This window comes from Poeciliopsis prolifica, unplaced genomic scaffold (assembly GCF_027474105.1).
Source record: "Poeciliopsis prolifica strain line A6 unplaced genomic scaffold, Auburn_PproV2 SCAFFOLD080, whole genome shotgun sequence".
In the NCBI taxonomy this organism is placed as follows: domain Eukaryota; kingdom Metazoa; phylum Chordata; class Actinopteri; order Cyprinodontiformes; family Poeciliidae; genus Poeciliopsis; species Poeciliopsis prolifica.
In genome coordinates, this window is record NW_026562455.1 from 517,837 (window position 1) to 545,113 (window position 27,277).

General features: G+C 37.0%; 2 protein-coding genes across 3 annotated transcripts; both read left to right on the plus strand.

Annotated features, from left to right (window-relative positions):
* Window positions 1-2,494: 2,494 nt before the first annotated feature.
* LOC129352799 (transmembrane protein 106B-like) lies at window positions 2,495-12,410 on the plus strand. 2 transcript variants are annotated; one of them, XM_055021946.1, is made up of 8 exons: window positions 2,495-2,629; window positions 4,045-4,266; window positions 4,463-4,526; window positions 6,677-6,836; window positions 8,939-9,079; window positions 9,159-9,208; window positions 9,607-9,660; window positions 10,144-12,410. In XM_055021946.1, exons 1-8 carry the CDS (start codon window positions 2,572-2,574, stop codon window positions 10,274-10,276), a joined length of 882 nt encoding a protein of 293 aa, XP_054877921.1. In that variant the 5' UTR covers window positions 2,495-2,571; the 3' UTR covers window positions 10,277-12,410. The 2 variants fall into 2 exon arrangements, with proteins under 2 accessions (XP_054877921.1, XP_054877922.1); XM_055021947.1 differs by having other exon boundaries at window positions 4,063-4,266.
* Window positions 12,411-15,808: 3,398 nt separating this feature from the next.
* tpm3 (tropomyosin 3) lies at window positions 15,809-26,953 on the plus strand. The gene is made up of 10 exons (XM_055021945.1): window positions 15,809-16,034; window positions 17,219-17,344; window positions 18,970-19,103; window positions 21,323-21,440; window positions 21,838-21,908; window positions 23,123-23,198; window positions 23,890-23,952; window positions 24,115-24,184; window positions 26,304-26,382; window positions 26,799-26,953. The coding sequence occupies exons 1-10, from the start codon at window positions 15,921-15,923 to the stop codon at window positions 26,800-26,802; spliced, it is 855 nt and encodes a 284-aa protein (XP_054877920.1). The 5' UTR covers window positions 15,809-15,920; the 3' UTR covers window positions 26,803-26,953.
* The last annotated feature ends 324 nt before the right edge of the window (window positions 26,954-27,277 follow it).

Below are 27,277 nucleotides of genomic sequence, written 5' to 3' on the forward strand. Positions count from 1 at the left end.
ACAATTGAAATAATTAGCAGGACAGGAAATACAGAACCTATAAACGAACTGCTCTCGTTAAATATGGGTCATTGCAATCTGAAGGATTTCATGTTGTACCCACTGGACTTTACAGTAAGAATCCAGGTCATCCAGAGGAAGTAGTTCAAGGCTGACATTGTATCACACCAGAGACTCACTGAGTATGTGCAGTGAAAGATGCCTAAGTCAAAATCGGGTCAACAGTCTTCCCTATTTAAAGTGTAAAAGTGTGAAACAAAATTTTTCACTATGATTATAGAAGTCCTGTTAATTCACCCAGCAACAGGAATGAAATACTGTACAACATGTCATGGGAACAAAATGCAATAATTCGGTGGGGAAAGTAACAGAAACACACAGAACTGAAAAGAGGATCTATTTTTAACAGTGACACCAAGCAGGTAGATGAAAAAGTTATCTTTTAATAAGGGGGCAGCTGATTCACACTGAGCTAACTGTATCCACACTGCTAGCACAGATGAGTGAACATTGTACCTACAAAATGTAATAAGTTCAGTTCAGATTACGCTCACCAGGAGTATAGAAACCAAGACTATTCTTTATAATATTTGTTTTGTGTAGCTTACATCAATGTGTATCTACATGTTTCATTAGCCTCAGCAGCGAAAGCCCAGCAAACAAATGTGGTACACTTGTAAAACTTTCCAAAAACTACACAAAAATATTTGCACCCATGCTCAACAAACAGGAAATTGGACATCTTGGGTTGAATTTATGTTTTTGACCCCTGTTTGGCGATTTATAGCCTCTACATTTGATCAAACTCCTCCAAGCAGATTGATCATCAGCTTGAAATTTGATGAGTTCACTAATAAAACATGAGAGATCTAAACTTCTCAAAATCCTGACTTTTTGAGATGTTAAAGAGGCGGGGCCAGGCCTCAAACTTTGACTGCATGCCAAAAATATAGAAATTGCAACAACTCTTCTATATTTTGTTTTAGATCATGTCTATCACAGTTGAGGTGTACTGTACCTTTGATGAAAAGTACAGACAATATTCTTTGTAAGTGGAGAAGATTAAAAACTTTGTGGTGTTTTACAGATTTATTTTCCTCACTGTACATTCACAGTTATGTAATGATACAAATGTAATGTATCATTACACATCATTCATCCGATGAGTCATTGTGCTCCCCTCCTGTGTTACATTCTCTGACAAGCACAATGCTTGAAACATAGCTAAAGCAGTAATGATGTTTTATTAATATCAGTCTATGTGACTTCGATTATCATATTTTGATGTCTCTCTGCTGCTTAAAAATGAATAGGTTGCAAATTTTTTAATCCTGAAAAGGAACAATGCCCTGCAACACTGGTTCTATTTTCACTCAATAAGAAAAAAAAGCTAATTGTTGGCAAATTTGAGGATAAAAAGGACTGTGGTGATAGTACAGTCATGTGACAATGGGTGAGACACAGAGAACATTGAATGCTGGAGTGTACAAGAGAATTGAAAAGAAGACAGTGAGAGCTCTGATCAGGAAAGAAAAAACTCAAAAAGGCCATTCAAAATCAAGCTTTTGCTTGTTTCAGATGGAAAACATATGCACACATTTTACTCTCTGACCAAGACTTTTACTCAAGGCTTTCATCAATCTGCCCATAGGCAGATTGAACAAAAATTATGTTTTACCCAATAGAGCTTGCTGCTGAGTTCTTCAATTCATTCATAGTTTTGCAGGCATTTGAAGAAACTTTTTCTTCAAATGCCTGCCAGTTAACTACTGAAGATGGACACCAGTACCTTCATGACTCCAAAAGGGAGAAGGGTGTCAGAAAATGGATGGACATCTGTATACATGTGCATATTCAATGGACTAAAATCTAAATGTGTTGTTTTTATTCTATCTTATTGAATGTCTACCTTAAACCCTGAGAGAGTAAGCAGTTAAAGGAAGGGTTCCGGAAGTGTCTCTCCTTTTAAAATTAAAGAGAAGGGAACACAAGTGCTGCAGCTGAGATCTTAGACACACATTCAGAGATTGGTGGACTGAGAAACACATTGAAACAGAATGAAAAAGAAGGCAGTGTAAACTCTTGTTTTAAGGTTTGGTTGCATAATTGCTTTGGTTCTGTCAGGGCCTGGGTTTTTTAGTTGTTTTGGAGTTTGATTTATTGATTCTAGTTTCATTAATATATTGTCTCTTTCTTTGATTAGATTAGCCTTGTTTCAGTTTTACTTTAGTCAGTTATTTGATTATCCTAATGATGATTTTAGTTTATTATGTATAATTGTTTCTTATGGCTGATTATTCTTTAAAAACTAAAGAATCATTAACAAATAAAATTATTAAAACACTTTGTGGGGACTTCATTTGTATGATGTGTTTAACATGTGAGATGAGTTACTGAGATACAATATTTTCATAAATATTCATAAATAGAAATATGTAAAGATCTGATTGCAACGTTTCTGCGTGTACTGAAGGGGGCAGCAATGGTTCATCCCACCTCATCCTTGGGGAAGAAGTAAACAAAAGCTATTATCTTGAAACTTTTGGAGTGTCGCACAAGACTCCAAAAGTTATGGTGTCTTATGTCTGCTATAGTAAGAGGTTATGGTGTTACGAGTTGCTCTGTTCAGGTAAGTTTGTCCTTTCAAATACTCCTGGGCGCGACTGCAGTGAGTCATTTGTTATCGGTGAACTTGTCGGTAAAGCTAGATTAATGTTCATTAATGTTCTCAGCACCTATGTGCTCTGCGGCTTGGGCCTAGCAGCTTGGGGCTAGCAGCTTGGGGCTAGCGGCTTGGGCCTAGCAGCTTGGGGCTAGCAGCTTGGGGCTAGCAGCTTGGGGCTAGCGGCTTGGGGCTAGCGGCTTGGGGCTAGCAGCTTGGGGCTAGCGGCTTGGGGCTAGCAGCTTATTTTGTTAGTTGAAGTTTATGTGAAGCTGCCTGTTCACAGTTAAGCACCTCTGGGGCTAGCAGCTTGGGGCTGCTAGCCCCAACATTAAAAAAACCCCATCGGGTTTTTTAATGTTTAAAATGTAAGCCAATAATTTTTATTCTTAAGTCACTCTTTGCTCACTCTTTTTCACGATTCTCGAACCAATCCAAGTCGGTCGGGAAAAATAGTTGAGGGTTTTGTATGAGCCATTCAGTAGTCGAAACACAAATATTCAATTGTTTCAAGTGTTTGTTACTTTAAGTGGATATGAAGTCTAGTCATTCTGTCCGAACTCCAGATGAGGCAGAAAGTTGAGGTGAGAGTCTGCTGGCTGGCAGCATTCAGAACAGACTACGACCAGTGCAGACTATGACTCTGCAGCTCAGAGCCATCTAAGAAAAATAAAACTCATGAGTCAGGCTGTTAAAACTCAACAACAGATCTGTTTTTGTTTGTTTTTTGTTTTTTCAGTGTTGGTTGGGTTAACACCTTATATAAATGATAGATGTTTGGATGGTTTAAACAACTATTTTATTAGCCTACCACAGATTACCACTAGTTAGTAGTTAACTAGAGCTGGTAAACTAAAACTAACTGTTTTATCTAAGGTTAGAAGCAGAGAACATCAGCAACAAAACACAAAAATTATAAGCTGAAAGCAATGTCTGAACCTGTTTTATTCACCCATTTTCCTGATCATAGTTCTGCAAAATACACTACCATATAACATCAGCTGTTTGAATACAGTATTTGCATTCGAACAATGCAAATTCAGGTACAAAAAATTCTGTTTTTGTACATTAGCATTGTACAGTATTTGCCCATTTGGATAAACTATCGTTTTTATACTCACAGCTGTTACTAATCTTAACAATTAAAACCCTGATGCTCAGGGGAAGACATTGCAATTGAACAGGATATCCATCCATTTTCTAATATCATTATCCTTAGTGGGATTCTGAGGGGTGCTGGTGCCTATCTCCAGCGGGCAGGGTCACCCTAGACAGGTCACCAAGTCCATATTCATTCATTTGCTCCTCAGTTAGAAATTGTCACACTCCACAGACTCACCTTCTAATTACAGATGTACTTCTAATATACAGATTCCTTGTAGATTTTTTTTTCTCCCCAGTTGTGACTATGGGGATTTCAGTTTCCTGCATCTCTAAGGAAACAACCCTCATTGATGAAGAGGACAACTTGTCTTCTCCTGTGGAAGATGGAACGATGGAGAATGGCAAAGTGCCTGATGTCTCCCAGTTTCCTTATGTGGAATTCACTGGAAGAGACAGCGTGACGTGTCCAACATGTCAGGGCACCGGGAGGATCCCCAGAGGTGACCATGTACTTCATATATTGCACCCAATATATAAGCTGTTCTTGAAAAGGTAATGAAGCTTTTAAAGTGTTTGACTACATAAGTTCATATTGAAGTAAGCAAGAAGTTGAAGCAAATCAAGTTGTGATTGGAGCTAACTTAAAGCCAACGGCAAGGACAAGTCCAGCATCACTGTTTGCTTCCTGTTTTCCAGAACAGGAGAATCAACTTGTTGCATTGATTCCATACAGTGACCAAAGACTGCGGCCAAGAAGGACGTAAGTATTCTTAGATCTTTTTTGAAGACACATCTGGGGCAGTCAAACCTGAAACCACATGTTGACATTTTTCTATTCTGATACCTGTCTTCCAAAATTGATGGTTTCTGGTCTCCCAAAACACCAGATCCATGTAGACACAGACAAAACAAAATACATTTGCAGATACACTTAATCTCGTCTCCATTTGGACGGGGCCTAAATTCCAAACTGATGCTTGGAGCTAATTTCCTGACTTGATCAGCTGCAGTTATACAGGGTGTGTCTGTAAATGAATGACCTTTATGAATAGAAAGTATCTCCATTCTTAAATGTGCAACTTATGTGATGCACAAATGGTCCTAATGAAAGGAACATTGGCCTAAACAACATGATTCTGTCAGACCGCAGTACCAACTTTAACAGCATGTTGATTTCCCCACTCACTCCAAGCTGTCTCTTTTTAAACCCTGCCTAAAAACTGTTAAAAGGCCACTTTCACTTTGTTGATTTTGCTCTCTAACTTTTCTGTTTTCTTTTGTATTTCTGTCTTACTTCTTCTTTTTGCTTCCATTTTTTTCCATTGTGCCCTTAAGATGTCATTTAAATAAAATGTGTCATTATTAGTAGTAGTACAGAAAACTAAAACCGTTTCCCTGATCATTCTAAATCTAGATTTATCAATACAATGAGTACAGCTTTGCACACTATTTTTACAGCTGCCTTTTTGTGCACTGTAAGTTTCAGAAATTTTTCATACTGCGACCTTTCATTCTGACAAACTCTTTCATGTTTGAAGGCATGAAAAAAATTGACTTGAGTCTTGCAGAAAAGTTAACTTTTAAGTTGAAACCTTTCATAATATCAGTTTTTACAATAACTTTTACAGAAGATTAGGGTTATTGAGGTAATCCAATTCTTGATTCATGCAGTTCAGCTGATAGTTGAATATCATTTTGCTTGCAGAGATATACAGGAGGTTTGCAATCGGATCATTGTTTTTGTTTTACCCCAATTAAAGCCCCTCACCTCACCAAGAAGAGAAAAAGCAACATTTGTCTAAAAGGTTTGAACCAAAGGTGTATAGATGTCATTGAGGAACTGCAGCTGTATGGATCACAGGGCTTCCCTCAGAAAACTAGTTCAGTTCTTTGATATCATTCCACCAGAAACCTGCCCTGTTTTTATTAATAGGTAATTATATGTTACTGTAGGGCATAGGTGTCAAACTCTGGCCCGTGGGCCAAATTTGGCCCGCAGTGTAATTATATTTGGCCCGCGAGGCAATTTCAAATTAATATTAGACATTTACGTCAGAAAGGAGGCATTAAATGTTTATTTAAATTTTATTTAATATATTTAATATTTTATTTCATATATTAAATATCTTTTATTTAATATGTTTTATTATTATTAGCAACTCAGTTTTGCACACCTGCACTTTTAAGTTAGATAAGCTTTGCTTGTTCAATATTTATTGTTATATTAGAACTTGTTTGGGTCCATATTAAAAGATTCATTTGTTCAACCTTGGCCCGCGACTTTGTTCAATTTAAAGTTTTGGCCCACTGTGTATTTGAGTTTGACACCCCTGCTGTAGGGCATTATTGAAAATACTTTAACACACAAATATAGTCTTAAAAGAAGTCAACTCAAAAAATATACAAATTATATCAATTTTTTGTACTAGTCGATCAGCTATGTGCTTGGTGTTAAACAGTCTATGTAATACTAGTCACATTCAGAGATGCCTGAGGCATAAGTGAACTAAACAGCAGATTAGAAACCCTCAAACTTTCTTGGACTTCATTAATGTTAATATTTTGACACAGACCATCAATCTAGAGTTTTGTTTATGGAGAATGACAATGTTATTAGGTTTGAGTGAACCTAGTGACATTGTGATGCACAAATGGTCCTAATAAAAGTCAGTTTCAGCATAGATAAACTTGAAGTCTTAAAGTTGAGGCTTAAGAGAGTTGGCATGTTTACTTTTTAAAAAATTATGTTACCATCACTACAATCTGATTCTATGAGTCCCAGCAAATGACTAATTAGGAGTGATTGTTTTTAAGCTTGGTCAGATTCCACCAAATATGTATTGAAATGTTGTTAGTAGTGCTGATGTAAATTGTCTGACTTTTTAAAATAATTTTCTTGATCCTTATCAGGAAGTTGTATGTGAGCACATCAGTGGTGCTCTGCCTGCTGCTGTCCAGTCTGGCTGTTTTCTTCCTCTTCCCTCGTTCCATTGATGTATCTAATGTGGGAGTCAAGTCTGTTTATGTCAGCTATGACCTGGATCAGCACATCGTCTATCTCAACATCACAGTGAGTTTGGTGTGCTCCTCTCCCCTTCCTATTCTTTTATAGTAGCAGTAGTGGGCTACTTTGCTTTAGTTTACTTAATCATGCCTAAGACATACAAAGATGCTCTTATACCAGTTCACTACTGCTTTAGCTGGGAAAGCACAAACAGGGGAACAGATCTGTCATCAGCCACAAATCAGAATAAACTTCTAATTGTAACAGCAGCAGAATCCTCCTGCTGCTGTTATTTGATATTCAAACATTTTTATACTTACTGATCCAGTTAGTTGTGGCACATTTGCAGGAAGGCTCAAGTTTAGGCAATTTAGGCATTTCCTAAATTCCTAATGGCATTTAAGAAATGCCAGAATGAGAGAATTTTACCAACATCTGGTAGAACTGAGTCTGATGAGCTCATCATATGAACAACCTTCCAGACCTCTCAGGTTCTGGTTCTAGTCTGCTTTGCATCCCCAGAACCAAGAGAAGAGAAGCAGCTTTCATCATCTATGCACCAAAAATTTGGAACAAACTTCCAGAAAACTGTAAAATAGCGGAAATCCTGACTTCCTTTAAATCTCAACTAAAAACACACCTGTTTAGAATTGTATTTGAAATGTAATATGTAACAATGTATTGTTTATTCCATGATGGTGTTTATGATGTAAAGCACTTTGAAATGCCTTGCTGCTGAAATATGCTATACAAATAAAATTTGACTTGATTTTGATTCTCAGCCCAATGCTCCTAAAAGCATCATGGACAAACATTGTTGTAATGAGTGGAAGCTACTTAAAGAGACAGAGGCCAATTTCAAGTTATCAAATTGTGAAGTCAAGAGTTATGTTTGACATGTGGAGAATTTTTACAGCTTAATATAGTTATTTGATTGTGCTCTAAAATGGCTTTGTACGCCTGATAAACACTAAGCCTTCCACCATAACAAATTGTTCTGGATATAAATGGTAATTGTCAGTCACTGAGATAAACAACAATTTTTTTTGTTTTGAAACCATCTTCAAGTAATGGCATAACAATGCAATGACACATTCTCAAAGATCAATAAACTTTCTAATGAACATTTGGATATTTAAATGTCCAAAATAAACCAAACAGAAACAACAAATGAATTATGAAATCTTTTGTTCAGAAAAGACCTACCTGAGACCAAAGCACCAGACTGAAGACTGTTGTAATCCAGTTTTTGGTAGAAAGAGAGAAAAGAGAAAAACAATAAATTGTGCTAATGAAAATTATTGACTTTGTTTTAATTTATCATGCAATTAATTGATTTATTGCTTAATGACAGGCCTGCATAAGATTTATCTTCTGATCAAAATTCTCTAATGATCTAAAGTCGTTGACTTTATCCTGAATAGCCAACTTGTTCTCTTCAAGTAAAGTTTTCTGGACCTTTAAGAAATGCCCTGTTCAAACTTTGAACACTGTTTTAATACAATACAAAGACTGACAGTAATTTATTTGGCAAGTACAGACTATTTTCACAAGCTTCCACTTTTATTTTCAAATTCTTCATATCTCTTTGATCTATATTAGTGTTGCTTTTCTAACTTTGTATTTTAGATTATTATTTTTGTCCTTGTAGACTTAAAAATGTGCTGATGAGAAATCAAGTGACAAATGTAAGGAGAGAAAAAAATTAAAAACCTTACAAGAGCCTTTTAGCTGCTGATTTCCTGCTAATTAAAGCAAACAATATAGTTTTTTAACTTCTAAATGACCAGAATGTACGGGAAATTAGGTTGAGTACTTGAGATAGGAGCTCGTTATAGAACCTACTTCTCAGTGAAACGCTCTTCAGAACAGTGTTAAAAGCTTGATAGAGAAATGCTGCTGTGATGACTTCCTAATGGTGGAGTTTTATAGCATGAGCTTCTTAAAGAGACAGAGGCCCAATTTCAATAGTGAAGTCAAATTTTTTTTGTCATGTTTGATGTATGTATGTATATAGCATTCTTGTAACAACTGAAGATAACAATAGTTACTCGATTGTGCTATAAAATGACACGATGTGCCTGGAACATAATACTGGCCCTTTAAGTAAGAGCAGTAAACTAAAACTAGCACTGATGCATCTTTCCTCCTGCTGGTCATCCTCACAGAACACTCTGAACATCACCAACAATAACTATTATTCAGTGGAAGTGGCCAATATTACAGCACAGGTGCAGTTTGCCAGGACGGTGATTGGTAACTCTCGCATCAGTAATGTCATCACTATAAGTCCTCTGGACATGAAACGGGTACGTCTTCCTCCTCTGTCTGCACATTCACTTCTTACATAGACCCATTTGAACGACCTGCCTCTGTTTGTGTTTTCAGATTGATTATATGGTCCCTACTGTCATTGGAGATGAGTTAAGCTACATGTAGTAAGTGCAGATTTTTTTTCCATGGTATGTCACAGAAATTAACCTCCAGAGATATGGTGGAGCAATATTGTCAGTATTAGGATTTTGTGTTTCTTTAGTTAGTTTTTAGGAAGTGGCTTAAATTTTGTCCACAGGTGACTGCAGGAGAGTCTCTGAACTTCTTGAATAGCTGCTCTCTTTGGCAGCTCACTGTGATGTAGAGAAATTTATCATTTTAGTATCTCCTGAAAGAGTTATTAGTTAATTCCTGCCTTGAACTGTTGTTTACCACAACATATAGTCAGTCATCTTTGGTTTAATGGGACCATATTGAACCATAAGAATCAGAAACATTGAAATGTTTCTGATTAAACTGCTTTGCCTGGGATCCATTTTCAAACATATTTAATGTTTTCTAGTGAATACTGCACCTTGGAAACCATCAAGGTACACAACATTGTTGTCACGACTCAGTAAGTTGACCTTGTCGCTTGTTCACATATAATTCCGAATTGACATGCGCTGGCCACTTTATTAGGCATTTCTTGTCTTGGGTTGGAACCTCTTTCCTTTCAGAACTATAATAAATCTTCATAGCATAGAATCAAAGTTGTTTCAGCTGCTGTTCCCTTTCCATCATCTAGGAGCAGTCTGTCTGTGTTTCTCTGACCTCTCACACCAACAAGGCATTTCTTTAAACAATTATTTGCTTTGAGTATTCTCTGTAAACCTGTACTTGTGTGTAGAAAACTTCCCAGCAGTTTTTGAAATACTCACATCTGGCAACAGTAACACATTCAACCTCTCTAGTTGCATTGTGATGCTGTCCTGTGATTGGCTCCTGTGTGTCAGCAGAGTTTTGAGCAAGTTTGCTTCATAAAGTGGCCAGTGTGTGTCTGTGGTCTCTGTTTGTAGTGTGTGTTTGGCTTTACCACATTCCTCTCCACCTGGCGCAGTGTGACCATCACAGCAACATACTTTGGCCACTCGGAGCAGATTTCTGAGGAGATGTATCAATACGTGGACTGTGGGGGGAACACCACCACCATCAGAGGAATAACCCGACCAATTGGCAATCCAGCTGAGTAATGGCTCTCACTCAGGCTAGAGGTTTTGATTTTGTAAATGTTCAAAACTTGCTGTATTCAATCACAAAAGTGTAAAAGTATAATTAATGACAAATAAATATTTGTAAGTGAAGAGAAAGTTTAATTGTAATATAAAAAACTGTTTCTAGCTTACATAAATGAAAAGTTATAAGCAGTTACTAAAATTAACTTTACTAATGATAGTTGTTCTTTGCAAGCCTTTATAAATAGGAAAATAGAAGACATCACCCAGTTCTACTGGCTCCCTGAAGCACAGACTTTAAAATACTGTTGTTGGTTTATAAATCTCTGAACTGCTTTGCACCAAAATATATTAAAACATGCTCCACAAATAATCAGTCAAGTTCACCTGTACAGCACATCTCAGCTAACACTATATAGTGTACAATTGAGAAAACCAGTAACGATCATAACATTTTGATGAGTGCAATGTTTAATTTATTATGGTTCAAAAGAACTGTTAATAAATGGCTTTGATAAGTTATCCTTGAATCTGCTGTATATCTCAGTTCCAGGTCCAGTTTTTGGGATTGGCCCAATGATAAGCATGTTTGCATTCAATTTTTCAATTATGATTAATATACTACTGTAGTCATGTTTCTGAATTTCTGATTTTTGTTTGGCTAGATCATTATCTCCATTGTCTATGATTCGGTGTTTGGATGGTCGGTGGTTGAGTTTGGGAGTTTTTTTTTTCTCTGTTATCAGTCACTGTGTCTGAAGAAAGGAGACTGCTTTTGTTCTCTTTGCATTGCAGAAACTTTAGATTCTATTTACAGCCTCATCACCTACTATAAGAACTTATAGTTCTGGAAGACATGTTCTACAATGCTTAACTCTTACAAACAACAAAGCAAAAAAAAAAATAATACAACATTTGTTTATTCAGGATGACAATGCTGATAAATTTGTTTTAATGGTTTCAGCTTAGATAAGTTTTAAGATGTTCAACCATTTAAATTTCAGATTTTAAGGAGCTGGAAAGTTTGCTTTGTAAAAGTTCATTGAACAATCTTCATGGTTTAAGTTACCATAGCTACAATCTAATGCTGTAAGTTTTAATCTGGGAGCTTGAGCTGTTTGTTCACAAACACAGCTTAGTAAATTACAATTATAACTGATTGTTTTTAAGCTCAGCCAATTAAGCTACCCTCTTCTCCCAAAATGAAATAATTCTATGTTGAAATGCTGTTCGTTGTGCTGATGTTCTTAGCAGAAAGAGGGGTCCGAAAGTCAAATTCTGCCCAAGGCCTTGTACAACCTTCGACCGGTCCTGAATGATGAGCTAAATCCACTGAACTGGATACAGAGGAACTAACAAAGAGATTAAATGTATCTGGTAGAGGCCAAGCTTTTCCATTTCATGTCTATTGAGTTTGTAATAACCATCAGCATGTGTGAGATGTAAATGCAGACGGAACACATAATTATTTGCTCACAAAGACACATAATTCTCACGGGACCCTCGTCGCGCACCTCTGAAATACCCGCTGTTTATGTCTAAACCAGACTTTATGAAATCATTCACTGTTAGAGCTCACAGTCTTTCAGCTTAAAAAGTGAACTTATAGTTTAAACACATTTGACTCTTGTCTGACCTGTTGTTAAATTATGGGATGTCCTGTGAATTTTAATTGATTGATTGATTGATTTCATAACGTGAACATAACTCATCACTATTTCCTTTCGTGTTTTAAGCTATTTTAAAGAAGTATGTTATGGATTCCTTCCTTTTTGCATGATTATGATGTAATTTTATAATTTCTTTTATATTTTTGAAATACTTAAACAGTGATTATCATTCTTAATCTCCTTTCATTCTGCTTTTAATGAAACAAATTTGCAGTTTAATGTCTTGTTCGATATTTGTTTGAAGACAGTTGTCTTCAAACAAGACAGTTGTCTTCAAACAAAGATAACTGTCTTTGTTTGAAGCCAGGCGTCTTTATCAAACACTGTTTGGGTAAATAATAGAGCAATTATTTAAGTCAAGCAAAAAACATTTTCTTTTAATGAACCTCTTCACCCGTTTGTTTTGACTTGTCCAGATCTTGTTTGCACTTTGTTTTTACGTTTGGGTTTAAAATATTTAATAAAATTATGAAACCTGCACACTTATGTTTCATTTATTGTTTCTTTGTTTCAGCAAAAAGCAAGGGGAGGATTATAATAATTCTAGTCATGACAGAAATATTGGGGATTTTGTGGTCATATGATAAATGTTTTACATGGTTCAGTGTTATGCTGATAAACAACAAACATTTTAGTTTTCAAAGCTTATGGTGGCACATAGTTTTTATTCTGAAGAAAAACTATTTTTCAGAATTCTCAGTCAACTTATGAGATGGTATTTAAGAGAAACTAATGACACCTCTGTTGTCCTAAAATTATTTGACAGCTGCTGCAGTTTCCCACCATGTGTTAGTGGAAAGTAACACTGGTTCTTTCCTTTCCTTTAGAGGAGACAAACGGGAACACAGCAGAGCATTTCAAGCACTTTTCTGTTCATCAGTAAGCACTTTAACTCTCCGTATTTAAAGTGCTTACAGCTGGTCTCTTTAAAAGTTTTATCACAAAACTACACTTGAGTGAATTTCGCTGACAGTTTGCAACAAAAGACTGAAAAAAGATTTTTGTAGAAGTATAAACTTTCTAAAGATTTCTATTAAATGATGATCAGCCCTGGTCCTGCTGCACATGCTGTATGTAAAGCAGGTTTATAAGTGAGGTAAAACCTCTGCATGCTTTAAGCTTTTTAACTTGACTGATGTCTAATTCAACTTGCATACATCACACTGAACTAAAGTTTGAACAAAGAAGTTTATTTGGATAACCAAGCATTATCTCGTGTGACACAGACCTTCTCCTTTCTTTATGTTTCACGGCACAGTGGTGAAACTTTAAACGCCTGTTCTGCCTCAGTATGGATAGATAATCCAGATCTATTATGGTTTAAAACTTCATACACAATTATGGTTGATGTGATGACTTGGATCTTTTTGTCCTTGCATTCAAATTTGTTTGACAGGTAATTGTAGCAGACATACTGTAAAATTTTAATCCCCTGACAATGTCAGCCAAAAGTTGTTTATTAATAACCCAAGTTGGACCAACAAGGAGAGGGTGACGAATCCACCCTGGTGGTCTTGTTACTAATCCATCCCTTGGAGAGATCCAGTAATAGTTGTTACAGGTCAGGTGTTGGAGTTCTGTTACTGGGCAGGCCCAGTAACCAGAAGAGCTTCAGTTTCTATTGTGTTTGATGTAGCTCACAACTTGTCTCCTTTAGCTTTAAATGTCATCTGAAATAAGTTTCTTTTTCAAATGATCCTTAGATTGAAGTTAAGTTTCATGCATTTCTAATATGAATTATAATTGCATCTTCATAAGTTGGTAGGGGAAAAAATTGGGTCATTCCTGAAGGAGTCATGTGTTTAGTCAGAAAGGAGTGAGGTGACAGATGACATGTTAACTGCTGCTGTTCAGTTATCACCGCTCCACCTTCTGGTGTTCAGAAGGAAAACAAAGCAAACTACTGGAGACAAGCTAATAACAGCTTTTTATTTCAAGATGGTTTTGTTTCTACGAACTAAATTCATCTTGTAGAGTCTGCGTTGCATTCAGAAGGCACCCAAGTTGACTATCCAAACTCCTTTCCCAACTCCTATGAAAAAGATGGATTTTGCTGAAACACCTTTGGCAGCTGTCACCGCCTCACATCTTCTTGAAACTAGAGAGATGCAGCAGTTTGAGGGAAATTTCTGCAGATCATCTCTGCGTTCTCTCAGGGTCAATCAGGTTGTATGCGCAGCATCAGTGGGCAACCATTTTTTATGATTCACCCATCCACTGTCTGTCAGCTTGTAAGTGTAGCCTCATGTGGCCCTGTGTGTATCCCCAGAGGTCAACAGGTGAGAGATGGCGTAAACCCTGGACAGCATCCTAGTCCGTCACAGACCATTTTAAGTTTTTTTTTTTTTTTTTGTAATATATTTATTGTTATCAACAAATGAACAAAACTGCAGGACAGTTATCAAAATACAATGAAATCCGGATCGTCGATCAGACCGTGATGACCAGTTGGCGTAGGTTGACGCTGGAATTGGGATCTTCTATATTGTCATCAGTAAGTGAGTCCAAAGCAGATCGCAGTTACAAATAGATTCCAGATCGCGACTGTCCTTTATGTATCCAGAAAATTATTTTAAGTATTTTTAATAAATTTGTCAGTGTCAAACAAACTCTTTTCACATTGCTATCACTAGTTTTATAGATTTGAGGTATAAAACTGGAACATGACATAGAAAACATATGTAATAAGTGAAATAATGTGAATACTTGGTAACACTTTATTTGATAGGTTAGGAATAAAACTGTCATGACATTGTCATAAACATGACATAAGACATGAGTAAGTCTTCATGATTATTTATGACTTGTCATAAAGTGTCATTCAGTAAATCAAACTTTTAATACAAAGTTGACATTATTCAAAATGTCTTAGTTATGACAACTTGACATTAACCAATAAATCATGATAAATTTGTTACAAAATATTACTGATTAAACTTTAGCTTTAATAACATAAAGCTAAAGTTTAATCAGTAATATTTTTACAACAAATTTATGTCAGATCACGATTTCTTGGGTAATGTCAAGTTGTCATAACAAATAATATTAACTTTGTATTAAAAGTGCCATAAAGACACTTTATGACAATAGTCATAAATATTCATAAACAGAAATATAAATGAACAGTCATAAATATTTATGTCATGTTATGTCAAGACAAAACACCTGTTCATGATCTTATGTCATGTTTATGATATTGTCACGACAGTCTTATTCACAACTTGTCAAAGAAAGTGTTATTGAATGTAGTAACACTTTATTTGATGAATACTTTCTAATCTTTGCATAAATCCATAAGGAACACCAGGAAAACCAACAGCACCACTGGTCTGTCTGAACACAGCAGACAGACCAGAGAGAAAGCATTGACAAAGTACAGAGTTAGGTTCTAAAATATTCTGCAAGCTGAGAGGGCTGAAAATGGAAAGATGATGGACCTGCCATCCACCTAAGTGAAAACTACTTTCTGCTATGCTTATTAGGGGTTTATTCAGAAGACAATAAAACTATGCACCATTTTTCTTGGACCTCACAGTAATATGTTGTTGTATCATTATATAAAATCGCAATAAAATAGAATTTTGGTTGTAATGTGGGAATATGTTTCATGTGTGGGTTCTGTTCAGAGGCCATGTAAATGGTAAATGAATTGGATTTTGAACATGAACATTCTAACCTAATTTTTTTCTGTGTTTTCAGCCTAATTTTAGCCATACATGGTTTACATCCAAACTTAATGAACTGCTTCTCACTGATCCCGTCACACAGAGAGACAACTATAGACTTCCAACTGTTGTCTCTTGTTATAGGCCAATGAGAAGGTGGAGGGGCTTTGCAATGGGAGGGTCTCAGTGTCTGTCATATAAATGAGCTGCTATTATCTTAGCGTTTGGTTTATCCTCCAGTTTGCCAGACCACCAGGTCCACACCCTGCAGAAATCTGTCTTTATCTTTGGTCTTTTTCAGTCTGCAAACATCCCCCAACAGAAAACATGGAAGCCATCAAAAAAAAGATGCTTATGCTGAAGCTGGACAAGGAGAACGCATTGGACCGGGCTGAGCAAGCTGAGGCAGACAAGAAAGGAGCCGAGGAAAGGAGCAAACAGGTCTGTCATGGAACACACACACGCGCACACAAACACACATGCACACAAACACACACAAACACACACGCGCACACAAACACACACGCGCACACAAACACACACACGCACACAAACACACACGCGCACAAACACACACGCGCACAAACACACGCACACAAACACACACGCGCACACAAACACACACACACACAAACACACACGCGCACACAAACACACACACAAACACACACGCGCACACAAACACACACACACACACACAAACACACACAAACACACACGCGCACACAAACACACATGCACACAAACACACGCGCACACAAACACACACACACACAAACACACACGCACACAAACACACACGCGCACACAAACACACACACACACAAACACACACACGCACACAAACACACACGCGCACACAAACACACACACACACAAACACACACACGCACACAAACACACACGCACACACACCCAGTCTTTCAATCTTCACAGGCACTTTGTATTGACTTCCATTCATTTTTCCTTCATTCCTACAGCCTAGGAATGACAGCTGCCCTAAACATAACGAGTACCAGTTCACACCTTAGTCCTAAACTACTGAACCAAAAACAGCACTGCTTCTTTGGGCCCATCAGGAACAGTCAGTAACCACAACATTTTTGGATCTGTCTTTTTAAATTTTCTGACAGACCTGAAATTTTCACCTGGAGTTGGTCTGCCTACAGTTTCAGAAGATGACCAATCTGTCTTCAGAAATGTAGATTTATGTCTGCTTTTATCTTCGTACTGGGAAAAAAATATCTTATTTTTTTTGATAGTAACAAACCTAATCACGACTCACAGACAACAAAATGGCTCCAATGGAGGCTAAAACTTATGGTTAAGTAGAAATAAATCCGGTTGGAACTGGTTTAGTGACAATTAAGATAAGAACAAAAAATGTTTACTTAAAAAAAATCTAATGCAGATTAATTGTAAATATATATTAAATATAAGTGTATTATATTTAATACCCTTCCTTCAAGTGGCCATTGGGTGGAATCAGGTTTGTTCCCTTACAAGGGCCATAGGGATTTTTAAACAGAAATCAATAAATGTACTTTTAGTTTAAAATGTTTGTAGATATAATTTTGTACATGGTTGCAGTGCTTCTGATCCTTTGCTGTCTTTTACTCCACCAGCATGAAGACGAACTTCTGCAGATGCAAAAGAAGCTGAAGGGGACGGAAGATGAGCTGGATAAATATTCAGAAGCCCTGAAGGACGCCCAGGAGAAGCTAGAGGTTGCTGACAAAAAGGCTGCTGATGTGAGTGACACACCTCTGAACGCGAAGCCATGCTACACAGACGCAGACATGTTCAGAGGACATTTTCTCTTCTTTGACCTGAAGAAATGAAATGTGTACCTGGTTTCAGTTAACTCAAGAAAAAGTATTTTTGCTTGTTCATTAAGTTGAATAAGTGTAATGGAGATTAAATATGCAATTTACAATAGTTTAGACAAATCCAAAACACATCACAGCGCAAAGTACAACAAGGCACTACGTCACAAGATATCTTGGTTAATTTCAGAGTCATTAATGACTCTGAAATTAAAGATTTGGGGTCATTAAGTCTTAGTGACTTCAGTAGCATAATGCTTATTTACACTGTGTCGTGTAGCAGTAGTTACATTGACTATGACCTCCAGTTTGGAATTCTGCCTGGATAAAGAACAACTGTAAGGGGACAGACACTTTACTGTACTTCATGCCATAAAACTAAGAGTGACAACTCTTTTTCCTTTAGAAGGAATAGGTATTTTATTATTCTAATGAAGCAACTTTAACTGTGTTTAATGTTGGATGTGAGGTGCAGAGTGGAGAACTGAACTGGCTCTATTGATTTAGTGAGATGTAGGCTGAAGCTCTGAGTCATGCAGTGACAGATAGTCCTGGGAATTTGGAACATCATCAGTTGTTTAATCTTATTTTCTTTCAGTTTTCATGTCAACGTGCATTTGAGGACCTCGCTGTGTGCAACCTTCAATGCGTTCAGTGCAAACTGAGCTCCATCTGCTTTCTTTTCTCTCTGTCGCATTCCATTCTCATGGTGCCCTGAATGGAACGCTCACAGCTGTTGGGAGGATTCAGGCTCCTATTTTGACTCTGATGTCACCTGCTCAGCCTTGACAATGGCTCATGTCCATTTTTGGGGCTCTACCCATGACTCCCAGGTCACTGTTCAGCAACTACTACCCTCTTTATTGAGGCAAATATTATCATACTCATTTTTTGTTGCTCTGTTGGTTCAAAGAGAAAAATAATTATCTCAGAGGATTTGTTTCTGCATTACTTTAAGTATTCTTAACAGTTCTCTGACACTGTGTGCTCTCAGTGGAGCCCTATTCAGCCACAAACAGGTCAATGGGTCATTCTTGTTTCTTCACTCTGTTATATATGTTTAATCAAAAGCAGAAAAGAAATGAAAATGTTTTCACTTCAGGACTCTGTTCTTCTGTGACTAAATGAATCCTGACTCACTACTGAACAATTTGTCAGCGTCTCTATATAGACGAAACAGCTGTCACCCAGGCAAATACCTGCAGAGCATGATGCCCAGTTCAGACTGCTTAGCTAACAAGTTCACAGTTCTTTCACAGGAAATGGGGAAGCAAGCAATTTTTATATCAATAATTGTCTCAATTATTTTTTCCAATATCTTGCCATTTACTTCAGATAGTTTTTGGTTAAATGTTTTATAAATTTGTATTATTATTACTATTATTATTATTATTGTTGTTGTTGTTGTTTGTATGACTAAAGCTACAACAGAAACTACAACTCCACTTGTCACGAAGGGATCCAGATTTTAAATCTAGGTTTCAAAACTAAAACCGTGTCAGAAATGTTTCATGTTTGAATGAATGCACACCATGTTTGTCTGGACGCAGGCCGAGGCAGAGGTGGCTTCCCTGAACAGACGCATCCAGCTTGTGGAGGAGGAGTTGGACCGAGCGCAGGAGAGACTGGCAACAGCCCTGCAGAAACTGGAAGAAGCTGAAAAAGCCGCTGATGAGAGCGAGAGGTGACTTTTCACTGGGCTTGCAACAACCCCGCCCCCTTTGCTTATGTATGAGGAAGAAATACAAGAGTTGTATTTCAATTATTGTGGCAGACAGTTCTCATAGTTCAATTCACAACAAATGTCATCTCAAGTCACTTACCAAAAAAAAATCATTTCAAATCAGTCAGAAACTTTCCAGTGGATTCTAGTTTTCAGACAGTGTAGTAAACTCAGTTAATTATACAGAGTAGTTTGAAAAGTTTCTCAGGAAACTCAGTAGATTGCATCATTCACTCCTCATAGACAAACACGTAGCAACAATCGCTAGCTTGTGTTGTGTTGTTGACTTTACAGCAATCTCATTCTGAGCATGCACGTAACAACAGTAGAGAGGAAAAACTTCCAACAGACAGTCCAAACTAATGCTGGGTAGTGGAAAAATTGAATCAGTTGTGATCAAATGATATATTTCACCCAGTATGGATGTCATATCAAACATCAGTGTGTCCATAAATGAATTCAGTCAGAGGGGTCAAGCAAAAGCAACAGAAAACCAAAGAATTTTCAATCCACTGGGCAACCAATTATTGACAGGGAGCTACAGAAGGTTGGCATTCAAAAGTGGAAAAAAATCATTAAAAATATAAATAGAAACAATATAAATAGTAACAGTAATTGCGTATTAATATTAATATTTCAGTCTTTTTATTGTAGCAGGGGTTTTTCTTCAGATAAATTGATCAACATTCAAACATTCGACTAAGTGGTTCTTTAAAACCTCAGTGCCATATTTTTATATTTTTATCAACAGTGTATCCTGATCAGCTACAGCAACTTCTCCATTACCTACAACTCCTTTGCTATGTACATATTCTGATATTTCTTGGACAAAAGCCATAACAAATGTGCATATCGAATGAAACAAAAGTTGATAACAATAAAACTAAATATGACAAAGAGCCAAGGTTGATTAATGCTGTCGAAAACAATAAAAGATAAAAAAAAAAAACTTAGATAACTGAAATAGCCAAATTCACTGTCCAACTCTATTTGTTCCATAAAAGACAGACTGATGGGGTAGACCTATAAATTTACCGACCAAGCTTTATTATAAATTTACCAACCATGTAGACCCTAGACCATGTGATCTGGGTGGTAGAAAGTGGCTCATAAACCCATCAAGACGTTCGACGTCTTCATTCCAAATTCATCAGATCCAGTTCTATCATAAATAAATCTATAGGGTTTGGTAGAAAAAAAAACAAGCAACATATATGGAGGCCACACCTTTCAACTGCAAAAACAGAACAGATCTGCTGTTGAAGACAGCAGATCACGTTTCTCTAAATTCAAACTCTTGTCTGTAGAACTTGAATCTTTTTCATTTTAAGCAGGTGCTTGGTTCGGTCAGCCTGTGGGTTCACACTAACGAGGGGCCATATGGAGTTGTGTTTTCAGAATATTTTGTGGTAATTATTGCAATAACAGTATTATAAATGTATGAAACGATAGTGGTGCTTACAGCAAGAGTCTCACAAACTGTAATCTAGAAATAACACACCCTTCATAAAACAGTTTACTTCTGTACATCATTTACAATAAATATTTTCTTTAAGTTTCATCTAAGTTGTATACAGAAGTTGTAAGAAATGTACAAATATTTTAAAACCAACAACAAACAAAAATAATTCACAAAGCAAAGCTGGACTGTAGTTATTTGAGATTTGAAAACATTGTCAATTAATTTCTTATCACACCATTTTTAATGATAAAAGTTGTAACTTTTCATCCCTAACTCAAAAATAAACATGTACCATGGATCCATTCAGAAAATCTTTAGGTGAAAGCCCAAGATTAATTAAAGCATCATTTTCTAATTATTGTACTTATGAAGTCAGCAACTCTGTGTCTATAGGATCAGAGTTCAGAGGTCATGTTATCTTGTCTCTTGTTGAATTCCTAATTTCTGTCTTAAAATTTTTTCTTTGTCAGTTGCTTCATTTTTGGGCTTGAAATTCACTAAGTTTGCAGTGACGTGCAGAAATCTCCTCAAACCACCACAAATCGTACGGGAACAATATATGGAAAGGTGCAAAAGAACTGACTACCAGCCTGAACTCTGGCTCATAAGCTAGGACTGTGAAGAACCAACAGCTGTTTTTAAGGAAGATTTTTTTTTTTTAAATACGTTGACAATTGTTTGTAATGAAGAAGAAATGACTGACTGTTTCTCTGCACAGAGGCATGAAGGTGATTGAGAACAGGGCCCTAAAGGATGAAGAGAAGATGGAACTCCAGGAGATCCAGCTGAAGGAAGCCAAACACATTGCTGAAGAAGCTGATCGCAAATACGAGGAGGTGATTCTACGACTGCAGTGTGACTGAGGGATGTTTTTCTGAATTTTCTTTCAATTAGCGCTTTATTATAATCGACAAGTGACAGAAAGACATGTTGGTGTTGTTTTAATATTCAGAAATCCTCACATGTATAATGAGACCTGGAGTATTAAGCTTCACCTGTGTCTGGTGAACATAGCTGACCGTACTGACTAGCTGTTTACAGTGTGTCAACATTGTCTGTCATTCTGTTTGGCCTAAACAAAGGCCAAAGCTGCTTGGAAATTTAAGTAATTACATTTTCATGCTATGGTTAGCCACTCCTTTTGTGTGTTTGACTTGGTGCTTAACTGAGTGAGTGTATTGTGTTTGAAAGTTTCCTGTAAAACAAGCTAACTCTGTACTTGCGTTTTTCTAGGTGGCTCGTAAGCTGGTGATCGTAGAAGGAGAGTTGGAACGGACCGAGGAGAGAGCAGAACTGGCTGAGGCGTGAGTGTCCCACTATAATACGCAGGAAATATTACCATTAATGCAGCACTTCATGCAGGTGACACACACATTTGGTTAGCAAGTAATTCATTTATTCAAAAACATTCAGGATACTTCAGACCAGAGATCAGCCAGCGGAGACTGATGTAGTCTTGACCTTTTGCTTATGACATTCAGAATCATATCCAGTGAAAATACATCAGGTAATGCAGGGAACAGCTAATGGTTTTGGTTGCATTGCTGTCTTGTCAAAATCAGTCACATAACAAAAACCCCAGTTTTGGTAATGGAGGTAAAAGGTTTAGGAAACCCAGACATCCTCCTACTGGAAATATTTTTCACCATATTCTAGGATATCCCAAAGCATTCCCAGGCCAGAGGAGACTTATTGGCATTAAAATCAGATACCTGATACCATCAGCTAACTTCTGTTAACACACAGAAATGGCGCAGTCACGTGACCTGCACCAAACCTCTGCACATGTCCTCACACGTGGTGGAAATTTGTGGAGGAGGTTTTTTATGGTTTCTGTGGTTTTAGCTATAGCAGGTTCAATAATGGTGCAACAGTTCATCTTTACCAGGTGGGATTTGAGATATTTTGTGGTCTTGCTGCTCCTCCTCCAATGGAGTCAGCTGCATCCCCACAACTGACTCTGTCTTTCTTATGAGTTTGTTGAGTGTGAGTCATGTGATGTGCATTAAAATGGTTTATACATATATAAATATGTATAAAGACATAGATCTTGTCTTTATACATATTATTCATGTCTAAAAGAATAATATGTACTCTAAAACAGTCATATGTGTTTTTCATAGATCTTGTCTTCACCTCCTGAGTATTTTTAACTGTAGTAAAGTTCAGCAAAGCTCTGACATTCCCAGAATAAGCTCCTGTTCAGACTAAAGCATGCCCTGAGAGACCATTTCCTGACTAACTTGAAAGATACATAGCCTCTAGCTTCACTGTCTGTCATTAAACAGATACCTGACACTGACACTGATTTGTTTAGGTAGTTTCTTCTCTTTTTTCTTCATGTCTGGAAGCCATTTTATCAGCAAAGCTAAAGCTACAGCTAAGAGCATTTTCCTTTTCAAGGTTGTTGCCATGGCATAGGGACTAAATGTTAACACCTTAAAGTACTTCTAACAATATCAGTGACTGATCAAACTGTTGCCTTCACTAACATTATGTCCTCATTCATCAAAACCAGAAAATGTGCAGAGCTGGAGGAGGAACTGAAGAATGTCACCAACAACCTTAAGTCTCTGGAGGCACAAGCTGAGAAGGTGGGACAGCAGCATGAGCTGCAGAAGCATTAGCTGTGAACTCAAATCTGATTGTCAATCGCACAAATACAGTCCAAATGGCTAGAATGTTCTCCACAGAATTCACCGTGAGCAAGTATTTGGTTGATGTTTTTCTGATTCTTGCTCCATAGTTCATATGTACTGATATAAACCAAATTTAGGAAATTTGATCAACATAATGATCAAAGCATTAGTATAATCACTTTCATTTGTCTTGAAAGTGATTACATGTTCTACCCATGGACCCATTGGGCAAATTTTGCTCACACAGTCATTATAACATGTTGTACTGTATCTCCAAACTATTGCTTACATATTAACAAGACGTAATCCAACAGAGGGAATAATAGCATCACAAACATCATGAATATGAAGTATAATTGTAATTGTTGAAATATTTCCAGCATTAAGATGCTTTTTATTTTACCACACTTACTTGTGTCGTAGTGTGATTTCTGAAGAGCACCTCAGCCTGACTCTGGAAACCACTGATGCAGTAGATTTCTCCCAGTGTCCTATCAGGACAAGATCAGAGTTCATGTCTAAAAGAATAATATGTACTCTATAATCTATCAGTCTATAATCTAACAGTTCCAGTCTAGAACCAGTGGTGGATCTCGAGGGATAGAAAAGTAGAGCTCAAGATGACAGTGCTGCTCTCCCTTCACAGTATTCTCAAAAAGAGGACAAATATGAGGAAGAAATCAAGATCCTGACTGACAAGCTGAAAGAGGTGAGCATGAAGACTGAGTTTTCATCATCAAATAATTTTGCTTTGTTTTTAATCCAAAATATGTTTCACAAGTCATCATTACATGTTCAGGTTTTTGTTTCTCTCACAAAGGATTTATCTCAGATATTTTGTGATCAGATGTTTCTTTCATTCTGTTCTCAGGCTGAGACGAGAGCTGAGTTTGCTGAAAGATCTGTAGCCAAGCTGGAGAAGACTATTGATGATCTAGAAGGTAGAGAATTGTCTCTTAAATTCACCACCATGTGTATTATTTAAGATGACTTGAACAAGCAAGTCTGCCAGGAAGTCTGCAGTGTTTCTCAACAATCTGCTTTCTGATACTGAATTTACAAACAAAACATTGTTGAAGCAAGATTTCTGATTAAGCTTGCGCAGAACTAAGAAGCACTTATTGGTGAATTGGATTATCTATTCCAGTTTCCACCTCCTTCCACTTCAGTTTCTGATATAACAAAAACTTGACAACAGCATCACAGATTACTGAGGGAGATTTCTTATGGTCTTCTGCATCCTGTTCAACAGAGGTAAATAGCTTCCCATTGCATCAGTAGTTTCTCTACATGGTACATGTATCACCTATAGTCTTCCAAGTTTCAAAAATGAGTAATAATGGATAATGAGCCCTGCAGGAAAACCAAACTTCCCTCTTCCAACCGTCATTTTCCATGTCTGAAAAACCTGGATGCCTTGGAGGTGTATTGATAACACACCTGGTTCATGTCGAGCTCACACTTCCTCTGAGGCTGCGTGACCTAATCTGGCTTAAAGAGTCGACTCTGTATCCAAGGTCTGGTTCTTGAGGTCATGGTGATGCTGCGTCAAGCAGAAATACAAACTAGAGTACATTGTGTTTCCATAGCAAATGACAGTAACTCCATGAACTGTAAACCCCGAAGTTGAACACAATGACATCATGAGAAAGTGTCTCATGACTCGTTGCCTTCGCCCACTACTTTGGCTGCTACAATACATTAAAACAGCAGAGCCTGACATACAGCTATTTTAATGTATGACAAATGTATGGCATTAGAACCATCTACAAGTGGTTCTGATGCAGTAACAGAACCAAACGCTGATTCTCATTTATTTGGTCCCGTAATGCTTGGTTGAAGATTGGCCGTACAGGCCGTAGACATCAATAAAATCACATTTAACCCCAAATGCATCATTTTATGAAAGGATCTTATAAATGACGCTGGCTCTTTGGTAATCTGGTGGATTACCGGGTCTGTTCCTGGCCTGCCCTTGACCTTTGTATCCCACATCAGTAGACCATCATCAGAGTGAATGTACCGTGTCACATTTGAATTTGATATTTAAAGGGCATTATATATAAAATTGTTATCATTACATTTTTATTAATTATTATTATAGTATAAATTATACTAATCCAAAATGTCATACCAGCATTCTATTCTCCGCAGTCTGGTTTAAGGTTTTATATCATAGATATAGACATCAACAAAATTTGTAATTGAATCTTCTCCTAACCCTTGAGCTGAAAACTGACCAGTGTCCCATAGTCAGTGGCTCATTGATGTGAATCCTTTAATTACTATATTTTTCTTTTTCCTTTAATTAAAAAAAAATTATATGCAGACTGAAAAATAGAAGCGTAGAACACTTGTGAACTAATTGCTAATTACAGAATAATAAACATAAGTGTAGGTTTGTCTCAAATCCAGCACAATCGTCTATTAGGCTCTATTTGAAGCCGAACTGCATCACAATGCAGGTCTTCAACAAATATTTACATTTCATTAGATTTAACTAAATTTAACTTTGTTTTATCATTTCCTCATCGCAATCATTCATAGAATTGCAACAACCAAAAAGACACTAATGCTGCACATGTTGTAAAAACATGTAGATCTTATAAAAGCATTCATTTTGCATTTCTGTAGCGAATGTGAAAAACGTGTTTATGATTTGTGATTGATAGAGCGGGGTTGTAAGGAAAGTCTTTTAGAAGGAGACAGACTCAACATCACTGCAGGGTGACAGCTTCAGATTTTTGCTTGACCTTTCATGTTAGAAAGAAGCTCATGTAATGACAACGAAGACAAGAATGCTAAAGGAACTGGATCTATGCAGTACAAAAGCAGGTCACACTGCAACACAGGGGGCAGGGCACAAGAAAACTGGCATTGAACCTACAAACTTCTGATTGCTTGTCTCCCACTGAGCCACAGGCGCTCAGTGTTGAAACAAAACCCAAATCCTGGTGTCGTTTCCTGAGGATTTCTATTTTTTTGTCTGTCTTGTTTGTTTCTATTCCTCTGTTCAGTTTTCATCTTTCCACACATTGTTTGTTCTGTGTGCACATACAGATGAGCTTTATGCTCAGAAGCTCAAGTACAAAGCCATCAGTGAGGAGCTGGACCACGCCCTCAATGACATGACCTCTATGTAAGTGCTGACCTGTGTGAGGTCATCAGGCCCAGCAGTCTTGTGTTATTGCAGCTTTTGATTTAGATACAAGGCAGAATTGGAAACCGTCTTTTTTTCTTGCAAAAAAGACGGCATTTTATGATTGCATTCTCAGAGGAGATGAAAAAAATGTAAAAGCAGCATAGGCTAGGATGATAGCCTAAATTGACTACTTTCACAATAGTCTGTTTACTTTTAGAAAAATATGATTGAAACCATGTGTTTTAGATTTAAGTAGTTAGAACATCAATGAAAAATACAATTTCTTCTTAATATAGATAAAAGCAGAACTGCTGGACACCAAGAACACCACAAAATCTGGACTAAAGCTTTTCTTCATTCTGTTCTGATGAGCTACATCAAGTTTTCATGGTTGAACACTTTTTGCATTTCAGCTAACTGAATCTTAACCCGGGCAAGCTCCGGATCTTCCTCCTCCCTCCTCCTCCTCATCATCATCTGGTGGCTCCTGTGGTGCTGCTGCCATTGGTCTCTGTTTGAATAAAAATGATGTTTTTACCAGCATCTCTGGTATGAACAAAGAAAACAAGTTCTGAGTCAGCATATTTGTGTTTTAACTACTCCAGCTGTACTTTGTATGTAGTTGAGCTCTAAATTATTAACCATAATTAACAGTTTTTATTTGTCTCAAAAATCTGTCTAATTGTACATAAAACAGGCATTTTATGATTGCATTCTCAGAGGAGATGAAAAAAATGTGAAGGCAGCATAAATTTTTATAATGTTGGATATCATATATACCACTCAAAAATTATTCAGAAAAAACTTTTTTACTGGCATGACAGCAATGAAACCCTTCTTATATATGCTAATTAGTTGTTTGCATATTAACACTAATATTGTTGCAATTTAT

Excerpts from the sequence above, each read along its gene's own strand:
- LOC129352799 (XM_055021946.1), top strand. The coding sequence starts at position 2,572 with ATGGTGTCTTATGTCTGCTATAGTAAGAGGTTATGGTGTTACGAGTTG. Across the intron at positions 4,527-6,676 it reads AGACTGCGGCCAAGAAGGAC|GAAGTTGTATGTGAGCACAT; the intron begins GTAAGTATTCTT and ends GATCCTTATCAG. Across the intron at positions 6,837-8,938 it reads TCGTCTATCTCAACATCACA|AACACTCTGAACATCACCAA; the intron begins GTGAGTTTGGTG and ends TCATCCTCACAG.
- tpm3 (XM_055021945.1), top strand. The coding sequence starts at position 15,921 with ATGGAAGCCATCAAAAAAAAGATGCTTATGCTGAAGCTGGACAAGGAG. Across the intron at positions 16,035-17,218 it reads CCGAGGAAAGGAGCAAACAG|CATGAAGACGAACTTCTGCA; the intron begins GTCTGTCATGGA and ends TTACTCCACCAG. Across the intron at positions 23,199-23,889 it reads TGGAGGCACAAGCTGAGAAG|TATTCTCAAAAAGAGGACAA; the intron begins GTGGGACAGCAG and ends CTCCCTTCACAG.